Below are 13,709 nucleotides of genomic sequence, written 5' to 3'. Positions count from 1 at the left end.
TGGCTCTGTGTCCCTTCTCCCTGAGAGCGGTTGGGGTCCCTGCCCTGGCCACTGCCCCGGGCTCTGGAGAGGGCACCGGACAGAGCTAGGTGGGAGGCCCAACTTCCTGGGCTCTGGACTCTGCCCGGGAACCTGCACTGAAAAGAGAAGACGGGCCGAAGTGCAAGTAGGTCAAAGTCATCTTGTCCCCGTGGAAATACACGCTCCTGTCCAGGCCCGAAAGTAACTCGTTCACCACAAATACGTGAGTAGGACGGGGGTCCTGCCTGTCTCTGTGTGGCTGTGCATCTGCGTGTGTGCACTGGTAGCTAGGTACTCCTGGGCTCTGCCTGTGTGTGTGCTTGCACACATCTCCTTGCTCGCGTGGGCACCCATGTGTATGTGCTTCTCACCGTGTGAGCTTAACCAGGCCGGGGTTTGGATTGAGTAGGGTGCTCCCCAAGGGGAAGAAGCAGAGAGGAGACAGGAGTGGAGAGAGATGGGGTCTTAACTCAGGCTCTTATTCAGATGAGTTAAGCCTATGAACTTCAGCAAAAAAAAGGACTATGTTGGCTCTCAGAATTGAAAAGTCCAGTGGTAGGGCTAGTTTCAGGTCTGGTTGGATCCAGGGCCTGGAAGAGTCTTTGGGATATTATTTTTCCAGCTTTCAGGGGTGGGACAGTATAATATGGTGAAGCTATCCCTTAGTGACAACTTTAGGCTTTAACCTGCTGTGGGAGTGATGAAAGCTAGAGCCTCTTTTACAGAATCCCTTCCTTGACCTCCCTGTGAGATGGAAAGAATTTGCAAGGGCTTGGGCCCCACAGGTTCAGAAGTGAGTGCAGGAAGGAGTGCCTTCCTCTGTGGCCCCCCAGGCACAAGGAGGGTTGAGCTCTGGGATGATCAAAGCAGCACCAGGTGTCTACTCCCCATTTCCATCCCTCTCCCATCCTCCTCCCTTCTCCAGGCCCCCTCCCTGGGTCCTGCCTCACCTTCTGCTTTCAGCTTTGGGCCCTGACTTTGTCTTTCAGCTGGAAGGTCTGACACATGGAAGACAAGACACCAAAACCAAGAGAGTCCATCTCGCTCACATCTGTGGCTAATGGTCTGGAGAACATGGGGGCCGAGTTCTTGGAAAGCCTGGTCTGTCTCCTTCCCCTTCCCTATTTTGGCTCCCTTGTGAGAGGGCCCTTTGCACACCATCTTCCTTCACCCCCTTACCTCTCTGCTTGAAAACTTAGGGAACCCCCCCCCAGCATGTTGGCCTCCTCCACACAGAGCAGCCCCTTTATTTTGCTCATTAACCCCAGGTTGTGCCCCTGCGGTGTGCCGGGACTACCTGCCCTGGTTGGAAGGGACGTTTGAGCTGTGATCTAAGAAACAAGGAGAGACCACGTGATCAGAGGTGGGGTGGGGGTGGAGCTCTTTAGGGCCCACAGCCTATAAGAAGCTGGCCATCTTGTCCTCCCTCTGGAATGGCCAAGGAGAGGCCCACCCCCCACAACTCTGGAGCTAAATATGGCACCCCTCCCACCATTCCCAGCACATGCCCCTGCCCCTTCAGCACAATGTGCAGCCCCAGGGTGTTCCTTTCACACTGTCCTCTGCAAGAGTAGCCCCTCTACCCCCCAAAACACAACTCTGCAGACAAACGGAGGGCAGATGGCGTCCTGGGGCCATGCCATGAGTTGGCCCCACCTGCGGCTTCGCCAACCGGCTGCCTCCTGCGTGCAGACTATGGGCTCCCCGAGGGCAGGATGTCTGGCAATGAGTCCAGCACACAGTAGGCACTCAATGTGTGCTTTGCAGAATTTAATGAGGTTGTCCTCTAATGACTTCCTGTGTGAAAGCCCGGCCGCCACCCCAGCCCCCTCCTGAGGTGCCCATGGTCACGCAGGTACCAGCCAGGGTCTCTCTCCGCTCTCACTGGTCCCTCTCTGGTGGCTTTAGGAGGAAGGCCGGACCCCTGGCGACGTCTCAAGCCCTGTAGAGGGTGGGGACAGCTGGACCGAGGCCCAACCGGAGCCCTTCTCAGGCTGGTAGGTGGTCTCCAGGAGGGACCTTGGTGCCGGGCGGAGGTCGCCGTGGGGAGCAGGGACAGGAACCTGGCCTGCTGGCAATGGGGAGGGGCTCCCAGAACCTTTGTCACAGAAAGGAGCAAATGTACTTTAGCCAACAAATGAGCACTGTGGGCAGGGGTGACCCAGGCCAGGAGCTCCCAACCTGCCTTGAAGTGGCTGGAACGAAATCCCTGCAGGGACCTCAGTATATCCTGTGGGGCTGTTCTGATTGAAGCTGACTGGGGACCCCACACCAGCCTGACCCACCCCCAACCTCTCCATCTACCTGCTACCCCATTTAGTCTCTGGGGCATCGCGGGGAACCTCGAGGCTTGGTTTGAAACCCCCTGAACTGATCTGGTCCCCTCATTTCCCATGGGGTGGCTGAAGCCCTGAGAGGAAGAGACACCAGCCCTGGTCACACAGGCAGCAAGTCAGAGCCTAGAACTCGGTCTCTGGATGCCCAGGCTCGTAGGGGTCCCCACTGGCCAGACCCTGAGCTGAGGAGAGCTGGAGGAGGAGGGTGGGGTGGGGGGGAAGGCTGCTTCCCTTAGGAGGCTGGAGGTGGAGACAGGGACAGGAGGGGTGTCCCTAAAACAGCAGCTGGTGGATGAAGTGAGCACCTCCTCCATGCCCAGCCTGTGGGGCCCCAGAGGCCATCCCAGTGCCCGCCTTTCCTCCCGAGATAGACAGGCGGCCAGGTGACCAGGCAAGAGCTGGCATTTGCACTGGGCCAGGAAGGCGGGTGCTGGGGGGCACTGAGGGCGCGAAGCGGGCTTTCACAGGCTGGAAGGGGCTGTGACTCAGGTGGTGAGTCTCCCGTCCCCGGGAAGAATGCGGAGCTGGCAGCCTCCCCCTCCACCCCGGGCTCCGCGGACAGGTGGGCATGGGAGGGCGAGCTGCGCACGCGCCATCCTGGTTTGCGCATGTCTGCGGCGGCCGGTTCCGCCTCAGCATCCGGGTCACATCCCTCCCGAGCGTGAGGGCCGCGTTCTCGGGCAGGCGGCGCGGCCGCTCCCGGTCATTCCTCACTTGGCTCTGGGGTCCTGTGACGTCGAGGCCGGCTCCCCGCTTGGCCCACGCCTCCACCTCGCTGGGGATGTGCCTGAGCGGCTTCTGCCCGAGGTGTTGACAGGAGGGCTCTGGGGCCCCTGGCGGACCCTGCCGATCCCCCCGCAGGAGGAGCCTGTCGCCAGCCCTGAGGGCCCGACGCTTCTGCAGGGAGCACGCGCCGCTCTGTCGACGGATCTGCACGGGCCTGCTCAGTGCTGGTGAGCCTGGGGCCCCGCCCACCTGGGAGACAGCCAATCCCCCCCCCCCCCCAGCGCCCACCACCCAGCCATCCACGTCCCAGGGCACCCACGTCTCCAGTAACTCACCACCCAACTCAGGGACAGCTCCGGGCCAGAAGCTGGGATAGCAGAAGGAAGCCAGATCAGGTCTTGTCCCCAAGGTCCTCTCTGCTCAGTCAGGGAGACGAGAGCTAATATTTCCCCATGACGCAGCCAGCCAGCTGGGAGGGATGGGAGTGATCAGGGAGGACTTGCAGGAGGAGGTGACATTCAGGCCTCAGCAGTCGAACAGGAGCCAGCCAGGTGAAGCAGCCAGACGATAAGGGGTGAGGAAGCACTCCATGCAGGAACCCCAGGAGCAGAGGTGAAGCCCAGCACGGTACGGGCAGGCTGCTCGGGGACCTGAATGTTACCCCAGAGCCCGAGAGAGCCACTGAGAGAACAGGCAGGCGTTGGGGCAGGATCCACACTGTGGAAGCCTGGGAGAGGGAGGCAGGGAGGACGAGGAGATGGTGAGGGCGGCAGTCCGTGGGTGGGAAGACAGAGTGTAGGGGACGGGGAGGCCCTCAGGAAACTACTTCTCCAGCAAACCTGGGAGCCCAGCGAATGTGCAGGGTGAAGGATGCCCTGGAATCCGGGGTGCCTTGGGGTTCTACTCAGGCAGTCGGGTGCATGATGGGACCTCCACAGCCGGGGAGCACGGGAGTAGGCAGCTTTGGCTGGAGGAGAGAGGGCCAGTTGTTTGGGACAGGGTGCTGAAGGCACCACAGCCAGGCCTTGGAGGAAGGGAGGGGGTCCCCAGAGACACCTGGAGAAGGAATCAAGAAGCGGGTCAGTGACGGCAGTCTGGGGACCAGCTGCACAGAGGGCGTTGGCAGAGGAGGGGGCAGAGCGAGCCTGAGGGGATAGGGGTGGGGAATGGGAGACCCAGGAGCCCCGGGGCGGGGGGGGGTGTGGTCAGGAGAGGTGAAGGGCTCCTCTGCGGAAAGTGGGGCCGTGGAACAGGGACGGAGTGGTGGCCGGCAGATTTAGTGCCAAGCAGGTCACTCGGGGGTTGCGGAGGGAGGGGGACTGGATTGGAGTGAATGGGAGGTGACGCAGTGCGGACGGCAAGTACAGACATCTTTCCGGAGGGATTCTTTACGAGGACAGGTGGGAATATTAACAAGCAGGGTGTGACAGTGTCAGGGAAGGTGTGTGTTGGAGACAGGAGACACTTGGACCGCGTTTGTGAGCTGAGGTGGGGGGAGGGCATAGAAAGAAGGGGAAGGACGAGGAGACAGATGGCAGGTGGAGGGCAGCCCCATAGACCTAAGGGAGGAGGGCAAGGGGCCCGCGTGGAGGGGCAGGTCACCTCGTCCTGCAGGTATGAAGTGGAAAGGGTGTTGGGTGTGGAGGCAGAGACCCCCCAACAGGGGGCCAGGCAGGGAGAGGACGCAGAGCGCCATGATGGCAAGGGCCGGGGTCTCCATGTTGAAAGTGAAAGCGGGTCTGTCTTCTGAAATGGGCTGGTTCATGGCCCCTCGAAGCTTCCTTCTAGAGATGCCTGAGACAGTGAAGTCTTCTTTCTGCAGAATCTGAGCCCGGCTTCTGCCCCCTTGTTTCCACCCCGCCTCAGACTCGTACTGGCTTCTGCTGAAGAAATGATTGAAGTGGGAGCACCTGGTGGCTCAGCCAGTTAAGCGTCCAGCCCTTGATTGAGGCTCAGATCCCGATCTCAGGGTCCAGAGCTCGAGACCCTCCCTGCTCAGCAGGGCGTCTGCTTGAGCCTCTCTCCCTCTGCCCTCCCCTTCCTCGAATAAATAAATAAATTCTCTTAAAAAGGAAAGAAATGATTGAGGAAGAACATGAAAATGACCTGTCTCACCCTCTCTCGCCTTTGTCGTGGCTGTCAGTCAGTAAATGATCCTTTACAACACCCGTTCTGGATTTTCTCCATGTTTGTGGTCTTGCTTTCCTCCCGCTGTTTGATAATTTTACTGAATCGTGTCTTTTCTGGTGAGGCCCTTTGCGTACTTTCTGGGCGTAGGTGTGGCGGAGCAAGGAAGCTTATGTTCTGTCACCATGTGTCTGAGCTGTCGGGGTCCTCCCCTCGCATGGGCTCTCTCCGTGGGTGTGGAGATAGCCCTGGCCGCTGACCCACAGAGGGCCTCGGGGTCCCCAGTCTGAGAAGTCCGTATTTCTGGCCAGGTCACCAGAGGTCTTTGATTGGGTCGCGTGCCCCTCCCTGGGCTCCCACCGCTAAAGTGGGCTGGACATCACTGGACCACATGGGCTCAGAGTGAGGGCAGACGAGTCCTGTCCCCAAAGGGGTTTACAGACCTTAGAAAAACACAAATAATTCTGAAGACACATCTCTCCATGCCCTGTCCGGGGGACTTGTCCACATTGGCCCCTCTCGCACAACGCGCCAGTCCTCCCCACCCTCTCAGAGACAGAGAGACCTAGGTAGGAATTTTAGCTCAGTTCCCTGCAGGTGTGAGTTACCCTGCTTTGCTGGCCTCAGGTGCCGCGTCTCTAACTAGGGATCAGCACAGACCTGGCTGCTGGTGGTTAGAGACTGTGGGGTGCTGAGCGCAGCCCCCTCCCGCTCCAGCTGCCCCTCCCTCAGCCTCCCACAGCCTCCCTGGGCCTGCGTCCCGGCCCTGCCCTGCAGAGCCACACCAGCGTGCCCCCCTGTGACACCTGTGTAGGTCGGAGGCCCAGGCCACAAACCTCGGTGTGAGGGGAAGGGAGCTGGCTTTCTTAGAACTCGACTCCTGTTCCATTTCGGTTTCATCATCCCAGCTGAGTGATAGGAACTTAATTTCTGTCAATGTGGACCATCCCTTCACCCCTTTCCTCAGGGGTCCCCCAGGTCCTGACCTGCTCAGCTAGTCTGTCCTCCAACTAGTCTGCCCTCCAGCTAGTTTGCCCTCTGGCTAGTCTATCCTCCAAACAGTCTGTCCTCCAACCACTGTCCTCAACTAGTCTGCCCTCCAGCTAGTCTGTCCTCCAACTAGTCTGCCCTCTGGCTAGTCAGCCCTCCGGCCAGTCTGTCTTCCAACCACTGCCCTTCAGCTAGTCTGCCCTCCGGCTAGTCTGCCCTCTGGCTGGTCTGCCACTAGCTAGTTTGTACTCGAACCACTGTCCTCAACTAGTCTGCCCTCCAGTTAGTCTGTCTTCCAACCACTGTACTCCAACAAGTCTGTCTTCCAGCTAGTCTGTCCTCCAGCTAGTCTGCCCTCCAACTAGTATCCTCTGACTAGTCTGGCAGCAGAGGGAGTAGGGTAGGACTTACACTTACTCATACTCCAATTTTTACCCCGCGGAAGAACCGTAAGTCCTTTCCATTCTCCAGGGGCCCTGGCTTCTGAAATCCATAAGGCAGGAGGGACGTTTTTCCCTCTGCTATCCACTGTCATATTCCTTTCGCGAGGCAGAGCACAGATTCACTTAGTGACTGGAAGAGGAGAGGAGCAAGCAGGGAGAAGGAAATTCTAGGAGGAAAATGGTCCGTATTTTCAGAGTAGGATCCTGGCACACATGAGTGAACTCCTCCCCGGAGTGACTGACCTGTCTGTCTCTGCTCGCCGTGGAACCTCGTGTGGTCTGGGACAGAGCAGGCCCTCGGAGCCCCCTCCTTACATACCCATGTCCCTTGCAGCCAGTCGGCAGTTCATGGTGTGCAAAGCCCCTCCACACACCTTCCTCAGTGACTCCAGACCAACCCTCCAGCACAGCAGAGACGACTGTCCCCAACTCCAGATGAGGCAGCTGAGGCTCAGAGGTCCTCTGTGCTCTGGGTCGGACAAGGTGGACCTGGGGAGTAGGGCGGCCGGCCCGTGTCATTGTCATTGACCCCTCTCTCTTTCATTCCCCCCGCTGCTCCCAGCGTTTGCTGCCTTCCTGCTGATTGCCAGCCTCCTGGATTTCCAGAGGGCCCTGGCACTGTTCGTCCTCACCTGTGTGGGGCTCACTTTCCTTGCCCACGGCCTGCTGAAGAGACTGCTGGGGCCCCCACTGCTGAGGTGTGTGGAGCCTCTGGGACATGACCGCCTGGGCCTCTGGTTTGAGAGGTGAGTGAGCTCACAGCCCCAGGCAGGGTGGGCGGGCCGTGGCCGAGGCCTCTGGGTCACCGCCGGCCTGGGTGAGGAGGGCTTCAGTCCTTGCCCCACCTGGGTGTTCCTGGGCAATGGAGCACACACCACTCTGCTTGCCCCCCCGGGAGCCCTAGTGAACCCCCGGGGATTCTCATGCAGCCAGCCGTGTTCCTGGACAACAGTCTGAGACCCCCTGGTTTCCAATCTGGGTTCCTTAGAGGTCTGGAAACCTTGGAGGTGCCACATAGGGTGGGAGAGATTGGAGGGGGGGGACATCAGATGCCCCCCAAATCTCCATTTCAACCAGGAAGCTCTATTTTATCTGTTTTATAAACTGAGGTTTGCAAAAATAAAAGTAAAAATAAAAAATTAGCTGGAAAAAAGGTTTGTGTGGCTTAAAAAAAATCTGAAGACCCCAGTCCATTTCAGGACTCCATTTTGTTGATAAAGAAACTGGTGCTCGGGGCGCCTGGGTGGCTCGGTTGGTTAAGCGACGGCCTTTGGCTCTGGTCGTGATGGCGGCGTGCTGGGATCAAGTCCCGCAGTCCCAGGATCGAGTCCCGCATCGGGCTCCCAGCTCCGTGGGGAGTCTGCTTCTCCCTCTGAGCTTCCCCCCTCTCATGCTCTCTCCCACTCTCTCTCTCTCAAATAAATAAATAAAATCTTTTTTAAAAATCCTCTTTAAAAAAAAAAAACTGGTGCTCAAGGATATCCAGTGACTAAGCGAGGGAGGTACCATAGCAAAATGATTTGGGCCGGCCTGTGGATGAGCACATGTTTTTCATCTTATTTATATATAAATGTATAATAAATAAGAATTACTCATAGTCATAATTTATCATAATTTTAAATGAATTAAAGTTTAAAGTTTAAAATTATATAAACTGAGTAAAATTTTAAAAATTTATAATTATATTTATAATCTATAATAACTAAAATAAATTTATAAATAGATTTTTTTTTACAACTGGACTTTTATTAAAAGCTCTGAGTAGATTGTGTTATGCTAAAGACACACATTGTAATCCCTGGAGCAGCTAAAAAAAAAAATTGGAAAAACACAAAATGGTGTCACTTGAATACTAATAAAAAATAGTTTCATTTTTACTATTATTACTAGTAATATTACTAGTAATATTTACTATTATTACTATTATTACTGTGTAAGAGCATTTATTTTTACAGTCATCTTAATTGTGACAAATCATTCATACTGGTTGTCTATTTGAAGTATAGATATAAGGTTTTCTTTTAAAAATACATGCAGATTAATTAGACGTTATGAAAAGTAAAAACCTTTTTATTCAAAAGACGCCATCAGGAGAGTAAAAGGACAACCCACAGAAAGATTTAAAATATTTGCAAATTAGGTATCTGATAAAGGACTTATATCTAGAATTATAACTCAACAATAAAAAGACAACCCAAGTGAAGAATGGGAAAAGGATTTGAATAGACATTTCTCCAAAGATATACAAATAGCCAGTGAGCACATGAAAACGTGCTTGTCATCAGCCATCAACAAAATGCAAACCAAAACCACATGAGATAGCACTTCACATATACTGGGACGATAACAAAAAGACAGATGGTGACAAGTGTTGACCCAGTTATGGAAGCCCTGAACCCCTCACCCACTGCTGGTAGAAATGGGAATCGGCAGCTGCTTTAGAAAACATTAGTTCCGGGGCACCTGGGTGGCTCAGTGGGTTAAAGCCTCTGCCTTCAGCTCAGGTCATGATCCCAGGGTCCTGGGATCGAGCCCCGCATCGGGCTCTCTGCTCAGCGGGGAGCCTGCTTCCTCCCCTCTCTCTGCCTGCTTCTCTGCCTACTTGTGATCTCCGTCAAATATTTAAATAAATAAATCTTAGAAAACATTAGTTCCAGGGGCACCGGGGTGGCTCAGTCTGTTAGACATCTCCCTTTGGCTAAGGACCTGATCCTGGGGTCCTGGGATTGAGCCCCATGTTGGGCTCCCTGCTCAGCGGGGAATCTGCCCCTCACTCTCCCTCTGCCCCTCCCCCTGTGCATGTGTGCTCTTTCTCCCCCCACCAAAAATAAATAAAATCTTTAAAAAAAAAAAGAAAGAGAACAGTTCCTTAAAATATTATGCATGGAGTTATATCGTAGCTGGAGTTACCGTACGTAACAATTCCACTCCTAGGTATATACCTGACAATTGAAAACAAATGTCTATTTAAAAACTTGTACACAGATGTTTATAGCAACATTATAATAGCCCAAAGATGGAAACAAACCAGGTGCCCGTCCACTGTCCAACTAGTCTGTCCTCCAGCTAGTCTGCCCTCCAGTTAGTCTGCCTTTCAGCTCGTCTGTCCTCCAGCTAGTCTGTCCTCGAACTAGTCTGTCCTCCAACTAGTCTGCCTTCCAGCTAGTCTGTCCTCCAGCTAGTCTGTCCTCCCAGCTAGTCTGTCCTCGAACTAGTCTGTCCTCCAGCTAGTCTGCCCTCCAACTAGTCTGTCCTCTAGCTAGTCTGCCCTCCAGTTAGTCTGCCTTTCAGCTCGTCTGTCCTCCAGCTAGTCTGTCCTCGAACTAGTCTGTCCTCCAACTAGTCTGCCTTCCAGCTAGTCTGTCCTCCAGCTAGTCTGTCCTCCAGCTAGTCTGTCCTCCCAGCTAGTCTGTCCTCGAACTAGTCTGTCCTCCAGCTAGTCTGCCCTCCAACTAGTCTTTCCTCTAGCTAGTCTGCCCTCCAGTTAGTCTGCCTTTCAGCTCGTCTGTCCTCCAGCTAGTCTGTCCTCGAACTAGTCTGTCCTCCAACTAGTCTGCCTTCCAGCTAGTCTGTCCTCCAGCTAGTCTGTCCTCCCAGCTAGTCTGTCCTCGAACTAGTCTGTCCTCCAGCTAGTCTGCCCTCCAACTAGTCTGTCCTCTAGCTAGTCTGCCCTCCAGTTAGTCTGCCTTTCAGCTCGTCTGTCCTCCAGCTAGTCTGTCCTCGAACTAGTCTGTCCTCCAACTGGTCTGCCTTCCAGCTAGTCTGTCCTCCGGCTAGTCTGTCCTCCCAGCTAGTCTGTCCTCGAACTAGTCTGTCTTCCAGCTAGTCTGTCATCCAGCTAGTCTGCCCTCCAGTTAGTCTGCCTTTCAGCTCGTCTGTCCTCCAGCTAGTCTGTCCTCGAACTAGTCTGTCCTCCAGCTAGTCTGCCCTCCAACTAGTCTGTCCTCTAGCTAGTCTGCCCTCCAGTTAGTCTGCCTTTCAGCTCGTCTGTCCTCCAGCTAGTCTGTCCTCGAACTAGTCTGTCCTCCAACTGGTCTGCCTTCCAGCTAGTCTGTCCTCCAGCTAGTCTGTCCTCGAACTAGTCTGTCCTCCAACTGGTCTGCCTTCCAGCTAGTCTGTCCTCCGGCTAGTCTGCCCTCCAACTAGTCTTTCCTCTAGCTAGTCTGCCCTCCAGTTAGTCTGCCTTTCAGCTCGTCTGTCCTCCAGCTAGTCTGTCCTCGAACTAGTCTGTCCTCCAACTGGTCTGCCTTCCAGCTAGTCTGTCCTCCGGCTAGTCTGTCCTCCCAGCTAGTCTGTCCTCGAACTAGTCTGTCTTCCAGCTAGTCTGTCATCCAGCTAGTCTGCCCTCCAGTTAGTCTGCCTTTCAGCTCGTCTGTCCTCCAGCTAGTCTGTCCTCGAACTAGTCTGTCCTCCAGCTAGTCTGCCCTCCAACTAGTCTGTCCTCTAGCTAGTCTGCCCTCCAGTTAGTCTGCCTTTCAGCTCGTCTGTCCTCCAGCTAGTCTGTCCTCGAACTAGTCTGTCCTCCAACTGGTCTGCCTTCCAGCTAGTCTGTCCTCCAGCTAGTCTGTCCTCGAACTAGTCTGTCCTCCAACTGGTCTGCCTTCCAGCTAGTCTGTCCTCCAGCTAGTCTGCCCTCCAACTAGTCTTTCCTCTAGCTAGTCTGCCCTCCAGTTAGTCTGCCTTTCAGCTCGTCTGTCCTCCAGCTAGTCTGTCCTCGAACTAGTCTGTCCTCCAACTAGTCTGCCTTCCAGCTAGTCTGTCCTCCAGCTAGTCTGTCCTCCCAGCTAGTCTGTCCTCGAACTAGTCTGTCCTCCAGCTAGTCTGCCCTCCAACTAGTCTGTCCTCTAGCTAGTCTGCCCTCCAGTTAGTCTGCCTTTCAGCTCGTCTGTCCTCCAGCTAGTCTGTCCTCGAACTAGTCTGTCCTCCAACTGGTCTGCCTTCCAGCTAGTCTGTCCTCCGGCTAGTCTGTCCTCCCAGCTAGTCTGTCCTCGAACTAGTCTGTCTTCCAGCTAGTCTGTCATCCAGCTAGTCTGCCCTCCAGTTAGTCTGCCTTTCAGCTCGTCTGTCCTCCAGCTAGTCTGTCCTCGAACTAGTCTGTCCTCCAGCTAGTCTGCCCTCCAACTAGTCTGTCCTCTAGCTAGTCTGCCCTCCAGTTAGTCTGCCTTTCAGCTCGTCTGTCCTCCAGCTAGTCTGTCCTCGAACTAGTCTGTCCTCCAACTGGTCTGCCTTCCAGCTAGTCTGTCCTCCAGCTAGTCTGTCCTCGAACTAGTCTGTCCTCCAACTGGTCTGCCTTCCAGCTAGTCTGTCCTCCGGCTAGTCTGTCCTCCCAGCTAGTCTGTCCTCGAACTAGTCTGTCTTCCAGCTAGTCTGTCATCCAGCTAGTCTGCCCTCCAGTTAGTCTGCCTTTCAGCTCATCTATCCTCCAGCTAGTCTTTCCTTGAACTAGTCTGTCCTCCAACTAGTCTGCCCTCCAGCTAGTCTGCCCTCCAACTAGTCTGTCCTCTAGCTAGTCTGCCCTCCAGTTAGTCTGTCCTCTAACTAGTCTGTCTTCCAACTAGTCTTTCGTCCAGCTAGTCTGCCCTCCAGCTAGTCTGCCCTCCAACTAGTCTTCCATATATTCCAATGTGTATATCCATATAATGGAATATTATTTGGCCACAGAAAGGGAAGCTGCCGGCAGTAATAATGGCGAAGCTTGAAAACATTATGCCAAGTGAAAGAAACTGGTCACAAAGAACCATTTATGTGAAGTGTCCAAATTAGAAAATCTATAGAGACAGAGAGTAGATTAGTGATCAACCAAGTTGGGGGAGCAGATGGAAGGATTGGGGGTGATGGCTAGAGGTGCTAGGTTATTCTTTGGGCTGATGAAAATATTCTAAAATTGATCATAGTGATGGTCATACAACTCTGAATATACTGAGGGCCATTATATTATATAATTTATTTGTTTTTTAAAAAGATTTTATTTATTTATTTGACAAAAAGAGACAGGGAGAGAGCATAAGCAGGGTGAGTGGCAGGCAGAGGAAGAAGGAGAAGCAGACTCCCAGCTGAGCAGGGAGCCTGATGCAGGACTGGATCCTGGGACCCTGGGATCATGACCTGAGCTGAAGGCAGACACTTAACCAACTGACCCACCCAGGCACCCCATACATTGTGTACTTTAAATGGGCAAATTGTATGGTATGTGAATTTTGTCTCAATTTTAAAAACACGTGTATTTGATGTATTGGCTTCCAGTCAAGATGGAGTAACAGAGACGACTAAAGAACTGGAACAAATATATGAAACAATAGCTCTTACAGTATTGGACATCAGCCCGCAGAAGACAGTGATCCTGGAGAAACAGGAAACAAGAGAGATGCACCCTATGATTGCCCCCCACTTACTGCATTGAGAGTTTCCAGGCCACAGTGCAGGAAAAGGGAACCAAGGTGGGCCAGCAGATTTCGTGGGTTGAGGATACAGGGCTGGGAAGCCAGGGAAGCCAAGGTGGTGGGAGCTCACGATACAGAGTATGAGAGAAGACAGTGGCACAGAGAGAAAACTCCAGAAATTCACAGGGGGTCCTCTCTGAGTATACAGCTAAGTTCTGGTCAGTGAATGCGTATGAGAAAACCATCCAAGGCCTAGGAAAGACCCACCCGAAAGGACTGGCGGGAACAGTGCCTGGAGCGTGAAGCTGTGCTAATCAAGACAATGTGGTATCAGCGTTAAAACAGACAGACACGTCCGTGGCACCGGATAGAGAGTCCAGAAATGGAGCCACATATATGTAGCCAATTGCCTTTTGACAAGAATGCTAAAGCAATTCAGTGGAGAAATAATCATTTCAACAAATTGTGCTTCAACAATGGTATATTTATAGTCAAAAGGAAGACGAGAAACGAAATAATAATTCATGCCCCACAATATATGGAAAATTAGCTGAAAACAGAGACAAAATGTAAATTGAAAACCTGGAACTATAAAACTTCTATAAGAAAATGTAGGAGAAAGTCTTTGTGACCTTGAGTTAACGTAAATTTCTTAGATACAAAAACCCAAATCACGATTCATGAAA

The 13,709-nt window shown here is 53.6% G+C and overlaps 1 protein-coding gene across 1 annotated transcript in view; it reads left to right on the top strand.

The window, feature by feature from the left end:
- Positions 1-1,026: 1,026 nt before the first annotated feature.
- The window catches only part of SLC28A1 (solute carrier family 28 member 1), a gene marked incomplete at its 5' end in the record, with an annotated part of 45,575 nt that continues 32,892 nt past the window's right edge, over positions 1,027-13,709 (top strand). Inside the window, 4 exons of the mRNA XM_080807659.1 lie at positions 1,027-1,122; positions 1,930-2,018; positions 3,219-3,310; positions 7,206-7,389. Of these exons, the coding sequence (XP_080663785.1) occupies positions 1,027-1,122; positions 1,930-2,018; positions 3,219-3,310; positions 7,206-7,389 (461 nt within the window). The remainder of the gene's footprint in view (positions 1,123-1,929; positions 2,019-3,218; positions 3,311-7,205; positions 7,390-13,709) is intronic.

Source organism: Martes martes (genome assembly GCF_963455335.1).
Source record: "Martes martes genome assembly, chromosome: 7".
NCBI classification, from domain to species: domain Eukaryota; kingdom Metazoa; phylum Chordata; class Mammalia; order Carnivora; family Mustelidae; genus Martes; species Martes martes.
The sequence above is the reverse complement of the archived record's forward strand: the minus strand, read 5'-3'. Positions and strand labels throughout refer to the sequence as shown.